This window comes from Nilaparvata lugens, chromosome 11 (genome assembly GCF_014356525.2).
Source record: "Nilaparvata lugens isolate BPH chromosome 11, ASM1435652v1, whole genome shotgun sequence".
NCBI classification, from domain to species: domain Eukaryota; kingdom Metazoa; phylum Arthropoda; class Insecta; order Hemiptera; family Delphacidae; genus Nilaparvata; species Nilaparvata lugens.
This window is the reverse complement of record NC_052514.1, coordinates 6,685,751-6,702,597: the sequence shown is the minus strand read 5'-3', so window position 1 is coordinate 6,702,597 and position 16,847 is coordinate 6,685,751. Positions and strand designations below refer to the sequence as shown.

Here is a 16,847-nt window from a genome sequence, read left to right as displayed (position 1 = left end):
CAGGATGGAGATGGAGATTTCGTACCGTAAGTAAATTGCACATAAAACATGAAATATGAGTATCCATAAATTTATCATGAACATACAGATCCATTGAAATTATTAACATCAAAAATTCATCTGCTACTTGTATTTGATTCAAAAGATAACAATCCATTGAGAAAATAATACCTATAATACATAACATTTACAATATATCAGTTAGCATGAAACCATGAAACCATGAAACCTTAAATAATTTTGAAAAAGATACAGTAGTACTAGAAATAGATCTCCTTATTAGAACTTAAATGATCATTTGAAATCTTGTATTGTTCTTATAATGTTGTCCAATGTTGAATAGAATCTCCAGTAGACAAGGATTGATTAATATATAGCCTATGTCTATTCTTGCAGTTGAATTTATCAATAAATATGCCTACGTCTTCATCACACATCATGACATAAAATAATGAATTGCTTGGGAATTTCCATCAAGGTTTACTGAAAGTAATACACACTATTAAGTAAGTAGAAGTATTTCTACTGAAAATTCTGAATAATTCAGAGCAGTAACTTATAATTAATATTTATTCATTCATTTATCTATTTATTTGTTCAGTTGATACACAAAACAGAATTCATTAAAACGAAGATATTATAATATTCATAAGGCATGGTTCAAGGCTTTAGGATTGCCTTTCATTTGGCAATCATTCATCTTAAATTTTCAATAAGTCCAAAGACACAATCTCAACAATATTGAAGTAAATACTATATTATTGCTAAGGAGAAATACTATCCTACTATCCTATTTACTAAAGTATTACCGTACCGTATGTTACTTGGGTATTTCGGTAAGTACCTACTATAACCTATAATCAGTCACAAGGTTTTTGATCGAATTATTTATCATTGAATGAAAGATATAATTTATTGTTAAATTCGTGCTTGAAGATGATACGTAGTTGTAAATACAATACATACAGTACTAAGAATGTCACTGATCCTAAAATATTCTGGGATCACTCATAATTTCTGTACATTAGGCCTAATTTATATAAGAAATATTATTGTCTGTAGAAAAATCTCCAATTATACTACCATTGCAAATTGGTAGGCCTAATTCAATTGTTTCCTTCTCTCTAATTATCTCCATTACAAATAATATTAAATGTGATGATTTCTTGATCCATTCCGAGCTGCTTTGTATAAACACACTGTATAAACTTTGTATAAACTTTGCATGTCGTGTTAAAATACATAGAAAAAAGTGTAATATTAAATGCTCCTGATCCTGAATATTTTGGGATCACTCACAATATTTGTGTTCAGTATTCATATGAGAAATATTATTGTCTGTAGAAAAAATTACCAATCACCATTGCAAATTGATAGGCCTGATTCATTTTTTCCTCCTCCATATCTTGATCACAAATAACATCCATACAAAAATCTTGATAAAGATAAATATCTCTTAATAAATGAGAGATATTACAAGTAGATAGAAGAAAAACAATTTAAATAAAAATATAAATATCAGTACCCTTTTAAATTATTTTGCCACAATATGTTTCGGACATTAATGCCATTTTGAAACATGTGACAAAATAATTTAAAAGGGTACTGAGATTTATATTTTTATTTAAATATTAAAAGCAGCCCTAAAGAAAAAATACAAGAAAAACAATATATAGATGTCATCATGAAGATATCCTTGCCACGTCACTCTGCTGATAAAACAGGAATCGAATCATTCCAATTAAGATATATCACAAGTAGATAGAAGAAAAACAATATATAGAATCATTAGAAAAATTATAAGTGTAGGCTACTACCTATAATATTAGATACTATAAGAGTATTACCCTACTCGAAATTATTTTATAATACAATGTAATCATAAATATTCCTCATAATGAATTGATTCCCTTATTGATTGTGACTAGAGAATCAACTCCACATCATTCATCACAATAATATGCTACTAAATTATAATCAATTCTGATAATAATTATTTTCCTATCTACTAAGGCATTTACTTGGTATTTCGGTAAGTACTAAAACCTATAATCAGTCACAAGGTTTTTGATCGAATTATTTATCATTTTATGAAATATATAATTGTTAAATTGTGCTTGGAGATGATACGTAGATGTAAATATAATATATACTTAAGAATGTCACAGATCCTAAAATATTTTGGGATCTCTCATAATTTCTGTACATTAGGCCTAATTTATATAAGAAATATTATTGTTTGTAGAGAAATCTCTAATGATGCTACCATTGCAAATTGGTAAGCCTAATTCAATTGTTTCCTTCTCTATAATCATCTTCATTACAAATAATATTCAATGCCACTGATCCTAAATATTTTGGGATCATTCACAATATTTTTGTTCAGTATTCATATGAGAAATATTATTGTCTGTAGAAAACTTACCAATTACCATTGCAAATTGGTAGGCCTGATTCATTTTTTCCTCCCCCATATCTTGATCACAAATAACATTCATACAAAAATCTTGATAAAGTAATAAATGAGAGATATATTATTACAAGTAGATAGAAGAAAAACAATATAGAGATGCCATCATGAAGATATCCTTGCCACGTTACTCTGCTGATTAACAGCAATAGAATCATTCAATTGGGATTTTCGTTCAATAATAATTAGAATCATTTCAATTGAGATATATCTCAAGTAGATAGAAGAGAAACAATATATAGAATCATTTAACAAATTATAAGTGTAGGCTACTACCTATAATATTAGATACTATATGAGTATTACCATAGAGAAACAATAGCTTAAGTAGATATCCCATGGTGTAGGGCGTTTTTCGGTAGTATATTCGGTAGTATACACCGGTAGTTCTTTCCTGTGAAGCTCTATGACGCTGGTAGTCTCTCATATTGTACATACACTCATACACTCTTATCCGGTTAAAACAGTAAAAATCGACAATAATCGACAGTAATCTGCTTGAGATAACAGTAAAAGTTGCGACATAAACGCCCTATACCATAGCGGGATATCTACCTACGCTATTGTTTCTCTATGGTATTACCCTACCGTACTCAAAATTACTGTATAATACATCTAACCATACATATCCCTCAAGTCATACAGAATTGATTCCCTTATTGATTGTGACTAGAGAATCAACTCCACATCATTCATCACAATAATATGCTACTAAATTATAATCAATTCTGATAATAATTATTTTCCATGATATGATTTCAAATCTAATACCACAGATTCAAGAAAGATTCATGGTTTATTTAGTCTATGCTAATACTAAGATTACCTAATAAATTCTATAAAAAGTTTTTGCTACATAAAATCACAGTTTCCATATAAGTTCTAGTCCAATATCCTTCTTCAGACTCTTGCAGTTTCAGACAACAACATTTGCTCCATCTACAATATATTACTTACAATAATTCAAGAGTAAAATTATCACCTGGAACAGAAAGAAGGGCTTATTTTTACAGTAGGACTACCTAGAGTAGGGTGCCTGACATCAGAATAAGTGAATCTGTTAATGGAAAAGTATGAAAGGGACGAATGTATGTGATATTCAAGTATCATTGAAATGAGATAAATAATATTATTAAAGTGTTATATCAATTTAATATCACCTGAAACATATAGAATGAATTCTTATTACAGTGGGACTACTTAGAGTACGGTACTGTATGTGCATAACAACAGAAAAAGTAAATTTGTTAATGATAAAGGATGAAAACAAGGAAAGTCTGTGATTCAAGATAATCTTGGAGATATTAAATAAATATCACATATAACTAACATTAACAAAACAACACAATAACAAACAAATATGACACTCAACAAAATACTAAAGAGTTATTTGAATATTTTGATGAAGTAGGCTAGACTATCATTGCGAAATGATTCTATTACTAATTATTGTTAAATAAGTTTAAAGTTTTTGAACAAAAATGAACAAAAGGAATATTAGTTAATGTTGCTTTCCATGACGAAACACTTTATAATAACTTTTTCATAGTTCAGACACTGTGTGTTACTTGTAAATATATTCGAAAAAACCACTCACTTTTCTTGGAGTATTGAGGAATTCATTTCACTTCTAAGGAGGATCATTATCAGCCTCATCAGGCTCCTCCTCAGGAGTGAAATGCATTCCACAATACTCCAAAAAGTAAGTGTTTTTTCAAATATATTTACAAGAAACACAGTGTCTGAACTACAACAAAGGAAATATTAGAACCAAATATGTCATTCAAAACAGTAGAAAAAGATGAACAACGAAAAAAAGGTGTTTGAATATTTTGATGAAGTTTCATTGGAAAACAAGATTCAGTGAAAAATTGTTAATCAGTTCACAATAAAATTATTGAACGGGAATGAGTAGAGTGACATAAGAATGATACAGTCTGGAAATTAGAAATCTTAGTACCCTTTTATTAGAAACTCTTACGGTATTCACATGATGTTTCAACTTATTTTGGAACAACAACATTTTCATGATGTTTTCAAATCAGTTTTACCATAGAGAATCAATATCGTAAACAATAATAATTCATATGCTATTGTTTCTCAATGGTTTTACTTTGAAAATTGCATTAGTATGTTGAACCATGTTGTGAATGCAATTTTTAAAAAAGGTACATAGATTTTCAATTAATAAGAATAGCCCTTACCGTACCAAAAAGTTAATATAATGATACAAAATATTGGATAAAACTCACCATAATTGACATTTAGTATTAGGGTTCATTTCAGTCTGCTTGGGACATTTCCACACTTCAGCAAAGTCTTTAGAGTTGGATACTGAAGCCATGACTCGTATATAGTTGGGGGCATGCTCGTCTCCAAGTCCCCATTTTATAGACTTCGGTGTCCAATTTTCACACCATTCCTGCAAATAAATTCATAAAATTGAGCAAATTTACAAAACAGGAGCCATAACCATTGGAAGAGTCAACACTGTATTTTCAAATTTCAATAAAAAGAAATTATTTTGAAATTTTGGATGCTGTCGACAGTGGTTTCCAAGGTTCATAAAAGTCACATTTTAAATATTAGAAAGAACGACTTCAGTCAACTCTCTAGTCGTTCAATCAATCAAATCAATTTATTGCCACAGACAAACACTTTACAATATTTTTTTAAAATTACTTTTACGAATTATTACACAACTTGGGAAAGTTAGCCCAAGTGAGTATTTCCCGAGTGAATCACAAGAACACTATTCTTCTCCACAAAAAACATAAATTTCCCACATTTTCAGCAATTTTCTCAGCTCTGACTGATTCCCTTCCACCAGATTCTTTCACACGTCAACAAGGGTGTCGAGCATCACATATTCTTTTGTAGATAGCTGTTGGCAGTTTCACACTACACCATTCCACATTCTTGTATCGGCCACGTCAATATTTCAAACTATTAGAGATCATAATAACAAAAAAGTGATCAAATAGTAAGCAGTCTGTGATGGATAACAACATTGAAGAATTTTATAATAGTATCCACTCAATTTTAATAATCAAATTCACGGAATAATAATGATTGAATTTAGTCCTTTAAGTACGGTATTCATTATTGAAACTATCAATACACAGTATGTAGCCTACTATTATGTTTGTTGTTTGTAATTGAAGTGGTTAATTAAAATAGTTTTGATTCTTTTTGATTCTCAATATTCAGATATTCCACATTATTATCCAAAGCAACGTTAGTAGACAGACAAATGCTTTCACAGTGTAGCTACAGTATGTAGCCTATAATTATTTGTGTTTTAATTAAAACTTTATTTTATACCACTTTAATAAATTGGTATTGAGGACATCAGTGTTCTATTCTTTTTTCCAATGGAGAAATATCACAACATCTCCCCCATACAATCAAACGTGTGGCTTTAAAAGTACCAATCAAGAATTAAAATGTGATAAAGTATTGCCAATTATTTAATAATTTGATGCATGGAGAGATTTCTTAACGTTAATTTTAGCTCAAAATATATAGAATTTTTCAATATTCAATCGTAATATTTATATTACTACAATTATCATGGAGAGATTTCTCAACAGCAATTCAAGATCAAATAGAGAGTAGTTTTTTCTAATATTTCATCCACATATATCTTACATGTGCGAATCCAATGTAGAACATTTGGTTTGTGCTGTATTCTTCCAATCCTGGCAGATATTTCTCCTGGTATCCTTTCTCTTCCTTTCTCCTTTGAAAGCCGAAGTAAGCATCCTTCAATCCGCCATTGTCGGCCAGGTTCTCACCAAGTGTTAAAGTTCCATTCAGCTGCAAAATTTAAATAGTTTTTTAATTATAGGCTATTGCTCATACGAATTTTTGAAATTATTGTTAGAGAGGAGTACCGATTGAAAAAATTCATTCACAGGATCCTGGTTTTCAAAATTTAGTAAGCTACACAAAAATTTAGTAGCCTTCATCCACTTGAAAAAAGAGGTTGAAGTTGAAAAATTTACAGGAGAAGAAGAAGAGGAGGAGGAGGACAAAGAAAAAAAAATCATAGTACTATAATGAATGGAGTCATAATATGAATCATATTGATTGGCCCCGCTATAGTAGATCTATAATTCAAAGTCAAGCTCTGTCATGATCGAGACAAGACACATCCACAGTCTATTAAGCATTAATAGTATATTTCGCACCTAGGGCCGAAAATGAGACTTTTCCAGCTTGAAATCGGTTTTCAAGTCCGAGGCCGTAGGCCGAGGACTAGAAAAGATTGAGAGATGGGAAAACATTTTTGTCCATGGTGCGAACACTATTTTTCGCCACACACAAAATAAACAATATATATATATATATATATATATATATATATATATATATATATATATATGAGAATAATTGTTTATTAAGCACTTCCGAAAGCAGAAGTGGAAGGTCATAGCTCTAGCAAATCTGAATATCAGGAAATTGTCCAAGTATTTTTATTTTTTATTCTGATTTGTCTAAATAACCTCAAAGATTATGTTCAATTATGTGGGAGGTTGAGTTTATACTTTTTTATTCTTTCAAATGACAATAAGATGATATTATTATAAATGTTTCAATTATTGAATAATGAACACAAATAATGAACAGTTTTGATCAGCTGTTTTAGCACACTTGAAATTTGGCCAATCTGAATGTCAACGTCAACAATGCTTGTTGTCATCGACTTCAGAAGTTCAGGTTAGAAGTTCTATCCTACTCTGAAAATCGAATTTGAATAGTTTATAATATTTATATCTTATCTGTATTTCATTCATCCATCCAAATAAAATGATAGTATATTATTGCAGAATACTTTATTCAATTCTAGAAGCATAAATTGATTCCATTACATAAACTATTTTTGTAAAAACGTTCAGCACCATGGATATTGCCCAAGTAGTTCCAAAATTATCCACCAGGTTTCGTGATAAACGACTAAACGCAGTACTTTGAGGTTAGATTCTATTATACTTTGAAAATTGAATTTGAATAGTTTATAATATCTTATTTGTATTTCATTTATCCAAATAGAATGATAGTATCTTATTGCAAAATACTTTATTCAATTCTAGAAGCATAAACTGATTCCGTTTCATAAACCATTTTGTAAACACGTTCACATCAAATCAGAATCAGCTGACTTCAAGGTTGTTTTACAGCCCTAGGGCCGTAAAACATTTACCGGCCTGGTCAGAAAACAATAATTTTCGGCCTCCATTCGACGCACGAAAACCAGCTCATTACATCCAAGTGGGGCGAAAAATTACTTACATGAGACAAGGTGAAGAACAACAGATACGGAGAAATTCTTATAGTGAAAATGGACAGAAATGGAGAATATACTATATAAAAACGAGGAAAATACAGAAAATATGAATTACCCAATGACCTTATTCCCTTCAATAAAAATCATTTAAAAAAAATTCAAAACTTGGAAATAAACTGATCTCTATTCCCAGTAAGTGTGATCAGTGTACAAAAAAATAATTTTAAACTTATTAAAACCTAGAAGGTGTCTGAGTCTATTCTACATCATACAAAAATATTTTCTTAAATCAGGTATTATCAAATGCTGATAATCATAGAATAAATTGAGTTTTATGTAATATTACATAAAAACTTTAATTAAATATCATGAAACTTACATATTCTTCAGCATCCTCGATCCAGTAGTCGTCATACTGTTTTATAAAGCAGGATATCCTCTCAGTGTACTTTTCTATTGTACTGTTAGTCCACCATTGGTTCACATTCCCATCCTTGTCATATTTTCTTCCTTAAAAATAAACAATCATTTGAATAATGAAAGAATTTTTCTTTCACTTTTTGTGTAGTAAAGAAGTTGATATTGTGGTAATTATTCATATTAGATGGAAAAAACTAAGAAATTGTCAAAAAACCACAGATTTATTGATACTTAGAAAGACCGGCTTCGGTTGTTACACCATTGTCAATCACTGATAGACTAAAACTAAATACAAGAGCAGCAGAATTTATACTAGTTTCGATGTTTCCAAAGTAGCAATAAATCTGTGGTTTTTGACAATTTCTTAGTCTTTTTCATTAAAAAAAACTTAAACTAAATACAAGAACAGCAGAATTTATACTAGTTTGAAAATCTGTATAAATATATTTATATTTATATTTATACTAGTATCAATGAATCTGTGGTTTTTTGACAATTTCTTAGTCTTTTCCATTCAATTTATTTATTTATTTACAATTCAAATGACACTAATGTAATAACATTGAAAGATAAAATAATAAGATAGTCCTTGTTTCTATTTTTCTTCCAAATTTATAGGTAAAAAAGTCCGAAATAAGGTTAGAATTTCACGTGTACAATTTTGATAAAATTTCAGTTCAAAACAAAAATGAAAACTATCAAATTTTGAAAATTTTAAATTAATTATTGAAAGAAATTATGTGATAGTTAGGCTATTAGTATAGAATCTAACATGGACGTGATAAGTATAGGCCTATATTATTCATATTCTTGACAAGAGCTACATCGTATTCATATATAAAAATGAAAAATCAAAGTGGCCCCTTTTCAACATTATTTTTTATTTCTCACGGCTTGTTTTGAGTTACAATGTAATTTTCAAGTAAGTGAATTGAAAATGACATTAAAAGTCGAAACATGATGTGAGAAATAAGATAAAGTTGCAAAAAGGTACCTACTTTGATTTTTTATGTGATAGTAGAGTGTAGTTTTTATTGTGAGATTCAATTCAAATTGTCACAATTGTTTCAGAAGCATTGGAGTAAAGAATTGCTGACAGTATGACATGTTATTCTAAAGGTGCGTACAGATATAAGCGCCTCCAACACGCTCCGCAATCGCTCCTCGCACGCTCCGCAATCGCTCCACGCACGCTCCGCACTCGCTCCGCACTCGCTCCAATCATGAATGTTACTGGAGATGTTAGCCCTTCTCGCGTTCCACTCTTGCTCCCCGGTCGATCATCAATCGATCTGTTCGAGTGACGTTCGATTGCGGAGCAGAGCGAAAGTCTGTATGCACCTTAATGGTTGACCTGATTCTTTTATCTATGATTTAGTTATAAGAGTCAGGGCTTTATAATCAGCAAAAGAGATTTATTGAAAGTAGCTATCTATGAATTATCAAAGGCCAATAATGTAGATTATTTGTAATTATTTATTATTTTGTAGATTATTGTTAATTATTATTAAATTGATGTAAATAGTGCTATTCCTCAATATTTTCTGTATGATCATATATTAAAATTATTTTTCTTACCAGTAATATCAAACGCATGCGTCAGCTCATGTCCAATGATTGACCCCAAAGATCCGTAATTCAAGGCACTAAACAACAAAATAAAAATATAATGAATATAATGAAATAGTTTTCAATAATACATTATCACAAATAGATTCTTGTTAATTAAATTACTGTAATTCATTTATCTCACTAACAAACATAATATAAAAATAACAAAGCCCAAAAATAATATAAAAAGGTGAAATGAAAGTAAACAACCCTTGACATAATAGCACGTGTAGGGTGTACTCCTCCTTATAAAACAAAATAAAAGTAATCAAATTTATTTATTTATTTTTTTCAATAAACTATCGTCAACTCTGAGGAGTAGGACCAGAGATGAATCATTTGAAATCAGTACTCACTCTAATCCGGTATGGAAGAATGGAAACTGGAGCATTCCCAATGGTATAGCTGGAATTAAAAATGAAAAGAATTTCAAATATATTCTAAATTTCAGATCCAAGCATATTCTATTCACATGGATGCTGAAACGTAAAGTTTTTCATTAAAAAATAATGCAGGTTATTATTCATTGATATCAAATTAATATTCATATTAGGTGAGAATAAATAATACATAATACATTCTATCTTCTGTGGAATTTTAATGGCATCATATGGCCAAAAAAAATTGTACTTGTATTCATAAGATGATGAATACAAAAGAATAGAAAATTTATTCAATAAAAATATTCTATCCAATCACAGTGAATTGAAATAAATTCCCAGAGGAATGCAAAAATTTCCCTCACAAAGGCCCAGTTGCACAAAAGCCGGTTAAATTTCAATCCTGATTAACTTCACGTGAACCAAAAATCAGAGAAGACCATTCCAAAAAGATGGATCTACTTAAAATAACCCGGCTTTTTTTTGAATTATTGCAAAAGTTCAACAGCTGAGTCATAATTTTGACACAGTCCCACACACATAAACTCGCTCACTCACTTCAATCACCAACAGACGACAAAATAATTATTATCAGCTGTTTTTCCAAGGATGAATAATAATTATCCTTTTAATGTCTTTCAGCGAGTTTTCCCAGGGATGAGACCTAGTGTAATCAAATCTTTATATTATAAACCAACTATGTTCTGAATTTCGTGAGAATCGTTACAGCCGTTTTCGAGATCCGGTGAAATACAAACATCTAAATATCTAAACATCCAAACATCTAAACATATAAACAGAAGTTGCTTGTTCAATAGTATAGTATTATAATATCATGGATAATAAATTGGAATATTCTTCCAAGAATTTGGTAGCATGAACCAGCATAATTCGTTTTTCGATTAGTGTATATCTGTTCTGGGAGTTAGTATTCATTCAAATTATTGAATTTATTAAGAGTTTAGTAGTTCCCAGTTTTAAGATTATTTGATATTTGAGCAGTGTGAATGTTTATACTAATGTTCTAAGAATGTTCAACTCACTACTGGCGCTACTTTTGCCAGTAGAGCCAAAATTTTATTATCATTATTAATAGTTCCCTAATTTTTATGTACCTATGTATTTTATTCAAGTGCAGTAGCATATATTTATTTTTTGTAAAGCTTCTTTGTATTTTGTTTTTGAGAGATAAATTCATTCATTCATTCAATACATAAATTTTTATATCGATTCATTCCTCATTAGATTATCCCCTTCCATGTAGGCCTATGATTAAAATATCTTCCCTCAATTATTGAACAAATTTAATAATAAAATTTATCACTATTTTAGATAAATTCTTATACTTACTTATGGAGTTTTCCTGTGGGATATATAGTGCGTTCACTTCTCTTGGGTCGAATTCGGCACTGAAAAATGAGAAATGTTTATAAATGTTCAAGCCTACTTGTTCAGGTACTAAAATTTGATGATAATTCGTCAATCACAAGACAATCATCAATGAATTTCCAAGTGAATTCATTGTAACTTTATTCAAAAATGGAAATATCATGTGTGTGTGATGTATAATTATTTTGGAATGATGAAAAATTATTTATTTTATAAAATATTTATATTAAAGGCTGATGAAGCTCCTCTTCAGGAGTGAAATGCATTTCTCAGTACTCCAAGAAAAGTAAGTGTTTTTTTCAAATATTTACAAGTAACACAGTGTCTGAACTACAACAGAGTTAATAACTATCAATCAATCAATCAATCAATCAAGAATCTTCTTTATTCCACAATACAGCAAGTACAAAAATATAATAAATAATATAAAATATAAAATAAGAATAATCAAGTACTTAAATTAGGGTATTTCGTCAATCAGAAGACAATCATTATAAAATAATGTATCGTCCTACAGAGTTTTTACTGTCAATATCCAGTCTGAATAACGAACAATGAGAAAATGTGTGTGATTTATTTTGAACTTTATTGACCATCAATTGAAAAAATGATGGACAAGCTTACCTTGTATAGTTGTTGATAGTGTACAATGTGGCATACATGTTCTTGTTAGCCATTTGTACAACTCGCAGAAAATTGTACATATGTTCATCCTCTGTTACAGTGAGCTGAAATATGGAAATATCCATATTTGAATATTTTGATTATTATCAATAAATATTAAATTTCATATAAATGGTAGAAAAATTCAAATAATGATATTAATGGCTAAAAGGACTACTGAGCTCATAACAAATATTTCAACACAAACAAATAATATATGGTTTGTTTTCAGAATATTCAATTTTTACTTCATATTTATGATTGACAAAATTCAAATAATTATATGAATGGATTTCAGGACTACTGAGCTATTCACCCATAAAAAAATATTTGAACACAAACAAGTAATATTTATTTATTTATTAGGTTATCAAAAACAATACAACGATCGGAAAAGAAAGAACAGGCCATTGCCCAAAACTTCTTCAATTTCCCAATCTAGTTTAAAATTTTCCAAATATGATAAATTATTATTATTTTCAGATTATTCAATTTTCACTTGATTCTCTAATACTTTAGTTTCCTCAGTTTATTTTAAATTCCACATCTGTATAGTTTTTATGCTCTACTTCATTATTCTTTCAATTTTATATTCAAATAATGATATGAATGGATATCAGGTCTATACTGAGCTATTTACTCAACAAAATAATATTGAAACACGAAGAAGTAGGTCTAATATACGGATTGTTTTCAGAATATTCAATTTTTTACTTGATTCTGAAATACTTGGGTTTTTTAGTTTCTTTCAAATTTCACATCTGTATTGCTTTTATTCTCTACTTCATCCATTCTTTCAATTATATTTAATTTACTTGTGCTTACTCATAAACTTTTCATTCACTCATCTATTAGAAGTGAGAAATCGTTGATGATAACAGTCGAATTGCTACTTTTATAAATAAAATTACCAACAAATTGATGTTTCGGATGGACACGTTAAACCGTCGGTCCCGGCTGCCTAAAAATCAGTCGTTAGTCTTGTCAGAGGCCCTGAAATTGATCAGTTGCGACCTGGAAACTCTGATACCAGCTCAGGTGATTCGATATTATTATTATTACCAACAAATTAATGAATGTCATTTACTCACATTCTCATAATATAGATCAATATCTTCCTTGTTCATGACCCATTCTGGAAATCCTATATTCCTCCTAATCACCTTTCCTTTTTCAATGATTGCCTTCTTTGTTTCAGCGTCAATCCACTGTGCATTACTCACGTAATAATAGAAGGATGATTGTATGTTGTCAATCATCTCATTCACCTGGAAATGAATATTGTATTTTTGAAGTTTAAACGAATAGATTTTAAATGATAGGAATATAGATGAATGAGAAAGTTCAATATTATAATAAATTATATAGTCTGCAAGTTGTATCAGAACATCCATTCTCCTGCCCACTTTTTATATAGTGCTAAAACTTATAAACGTAATATCGGGGACCGAGCTTCACTCTGGAGTACAAAAGCATAAAAAATTTATTACGAAAGAAGAAATTGTAATAACATTCATACAGAAATGTTCTATCTAATCACAGTAAATTCCCAGAGGAATGCAAAAATTTCCTTCACAAAGGCCCAGTATCACAAAAGCCGGTAAATTTTAATCCTGATTAACTTTACGTGAACCAAATCAGAGAAGACCATTTCAAAAAGATGGATCTACTGGAATTAATCAGGATTGAAGATAACCCGGCTCTTTTGCAACCGGCACTAAGTACCTGATTGAATGATTACAAAAGTTCAATAGCTGAGTCATAATTTTGACAGTCCAACACACATGAACTCGCTCACTCACTTCCATCACCAACAGACGACGAAATAATTATCAGCTGTTCTCCCAAGGATGAATGATAATTATTATCCTTTTAATATGTCCTTCAGCGAGTTTTTATAGGGATGAGACCTAGTGCAATCGAATTTCTATACCTACTATGTTCTGAATTTCGTGAGAATAGTTAGAGCCGTTTTCGAGATCCGGTGAAATACAAACATATGAACATCTAAACATCCAAACATATAAACAAAAGTTGCTCATTTAATAGTATATAGGATTATATTCTCATTCTATCGATCTAATGAATTCAATAAGCGACTAATTTATTGAATATCAATTTTTAAATATGCAATGTCCAGTTCCAATGGAGAATAAGAGAATCTCAGAAAATAAAAAACTCACCTCTTTTTTGGTTTTTTCAACTTGGGGGTACTCATCAGCAGCTGCACTGGCTATTGCTATGTCCATTATAGACCAAATCGCGACTGCGCAATAGCTCTCTCTGTTATCAAACATAATGAATAAATAATTAGTGAAGGGGACTAAATTATGATTGACAAAATCTGTGGATGAATAGCATTTTCAATAAAGATATAATAATAATAAATCATCAGATAAGCAGACAATATTGTATGCTGAAAATATTGTATCCTGTATAATGTAAGGTATTTTATTTTTGGAAGATTATCTTTTTAAATTCAACCTTTAGAATAAAGTACCGAATTATAAATATCATATCTATCAATTTCACATGATAATGCATCAAAAATTCATGTTTATGAAAACTTTGGTGACCTTCTCAAAAATAATAAGTATTAATGACCTATTGTATAATAATAAATTGATCATGATATCGTCACCTCAAAAGATCATCGACTTTTCTATTTTAAAATCATGTAATTAATTAACAAATAATTGACTTTCTATATCTTCTCTGTATAGGGCTATACTTGTAATATAATAGAAAGAAAAATAAAAATCTCAGTACCCTTTTTGAATCATCCTATCACAACATGTTTCAACATTGATTGTTTCACTTGAAAATGGCATCAATGTTGAAACATCTTGTGATGAAATAATTGAAAAAGGGTACTGATATTCTTATTTTTATTTTTATTTAAATTTATTTTGTCATTCATGATGGACATAATCTTGTGAAACATGTCCAATATTGACCTAAACGTCACAACCTTCTTGTTATTCATTGTAATTGATATTTTTCCATCCTAATTTGTGCATTTTAATTTTTTTCTCTCAAATTTTAGTTGAGTGAGTTTTGAAGCCTTCTCATTTAACTGATCTCTGTAACTTAATTAATTTCAATAGAACCCATAAGGTACTATTGCTCTGATTTTTCTCTTTCATTGTATAAACCTTTTTTCCCTATTTCTCATTTATTCTTTTTTAATTTTTATGTTATTGAATTAATTTTCTATCGATTAAAAGAAAATAATGTAAAAATAAATAAATAAATACAATTTTATTGTCAGCCAGCCAAAAAAGCACAAGACAAAGTCACACAAATAGAACATGAAATAGACAGTCACACATTAAGAGACACATTGTTACTATTACATTGCTATTTAGATTACATTTCCAAATTTCCAAGAACAGCTTACCAACTCCTGACGGCTCTTTGCCATGGAGTATATGCCAGCGTGACTTTTGTATATTAATTGTATAAGTGTAATGTAATTACATTCAATAAAGGCATTTATTTATTTATTTAATTTCAATAGAAGAGTAAATAAATGAATATATTGATAAATAGATGAATTTATTAATGATAAATGGAAGAATGAAATAACAAATGAATTAAGTCTATATAATATTTAGTGGTGATTATATTATTTATTATTCAGAGGAAAGAAAAAAGATAGAATTGTTCACTTCCTCTATTTTCTCATTTAACAATTCTTCTATACTTTATCAATATATTGATAAATAGATGAATTTATAAATGATAAATGGAAGAATGAAAGAACAAATGAATTAAGTCTATATAATATTTAGTGGTGATTATATTATTTATTATTCAGAGGAAAGAAAAAAGATAAAATCGTTCACTTCCTCCATTTTCTCATTCAACAATTCTTCTATACTACTAACCTGGGGAGTGGAGAAGGTTCTCCCAAGGCTTCAGTCAAGAATATATTTCTCATAGTTCGCAAATCTTCATTAGCATATGGTGTTAATGTGTATACTAGCTCCCACCACATTCCCAAGGCTGTAAAAACAAGTATTTATCATTTATAATTTGTTCAAGGTTTATTCAAAAGTTTGTTTGGAGATTAAGTATGTCAATAAATTCGACGAAATCGATACCGTATTTCAAATGGATATTTTTAGTTTTAATATTCCTAGAATAATTCTCATCTTCTATTGTCATCCGACTTATTATCGACGCACAAGCTTAATATAGAGCTCATGTGGGCATCAAAGGAGAGAAGAAAGACATAAATATTGAAATGAATTATGATAATCAATCAAAATTAATTTCCCTTTTTTTAGCTTAACAAGTAAGTTTTGACGTTTAGAAAGAAAGAAGAAGAAGACGAAGAGAGCATTTATTCATGTGCTGATATGACTCAGCACCCGGACAGTGCTTGTACTGGTGGAAGGGAGAAATTATTTCTCTCTTTGTTTCAGTTGCAGCAAAACCGCCCTGGAGCGGTCAGTTGAGCATCAACTACTCGATATATAAATTATGTCCTACTTATTTTCCTTCACATGTTTTGTCAGTTTATTTTTTGGTCTACCACTGTAATTTCTATATCGTGAAAATGTTACGTACCTTTGTCAAACCCGCTATTGAAGGTAAACTTGGTTTTCTATTTTATTAC

At 29.6% G+C, this 16,847-nt stretch overlaps 1 protein-coding gene across 5 annotated transcripts in view; it reads right to left on the bottom strand.

Annotated features, from left to right (window-relative positions):
* Window positions 1-3,247: 3,247 nt before the first annotated feature.
* Window positions 3,248-16,847, bottom strand: part of LOC111058995 (neprilysin-11) — a 92,045-nt gene continuing 78,445 nt past the window's right edge. For all 5 annotated transcript variants that reach the window (XM_039437490.1, XM_039437492.1, XM_039437491.1 and 2 more), the window contains 11 exons: window positions 16,114-16,231; window positions 14,407-14,506; window positions 13,315-13,491; window positions 12,185-12,288; window positions 11,522-11,580; window positions 10,148-10,196; window positions 9,759-9,826; window positions 8,140-8,270; window positions 6,122-6,289; window positions 4,723-4,892; window positions 3,248-3,452 (listed from right to left, as the gene is read on the bottom strand). In XM_039437490.1, the coding sequence (XP_039293424.1) occupies window positions 3,449-3,452; window positions 4,723-4,892; window positions 6,122-6,289; window positions 8,140-8,270; window positions 9,759-9,826; window positions 10,148-10,196; window positions 11,522-11,580; window positions 12,185-12,288; window positions 13,315-13,491; window positions 14,407-14,506; window positions 16,114-16,231 (1,148 nt within the window). In that variant the 3' untranslated portion in view covers window positions 3,248-3,448. The remainder of the gene's footprint in view (window positions 3,453-4,722; window positions 4,893-6,121; window positions 6,290-8,139; window positions 8,271-9,758; window positions 9,827-10,147; window positions 10,197-11,521; window positions 11,581-12,184; window positions 12,289-13,314; window positions 13,492-14,406; window positions 14,507-16,113; window positions 16,232-16,847) is intronic.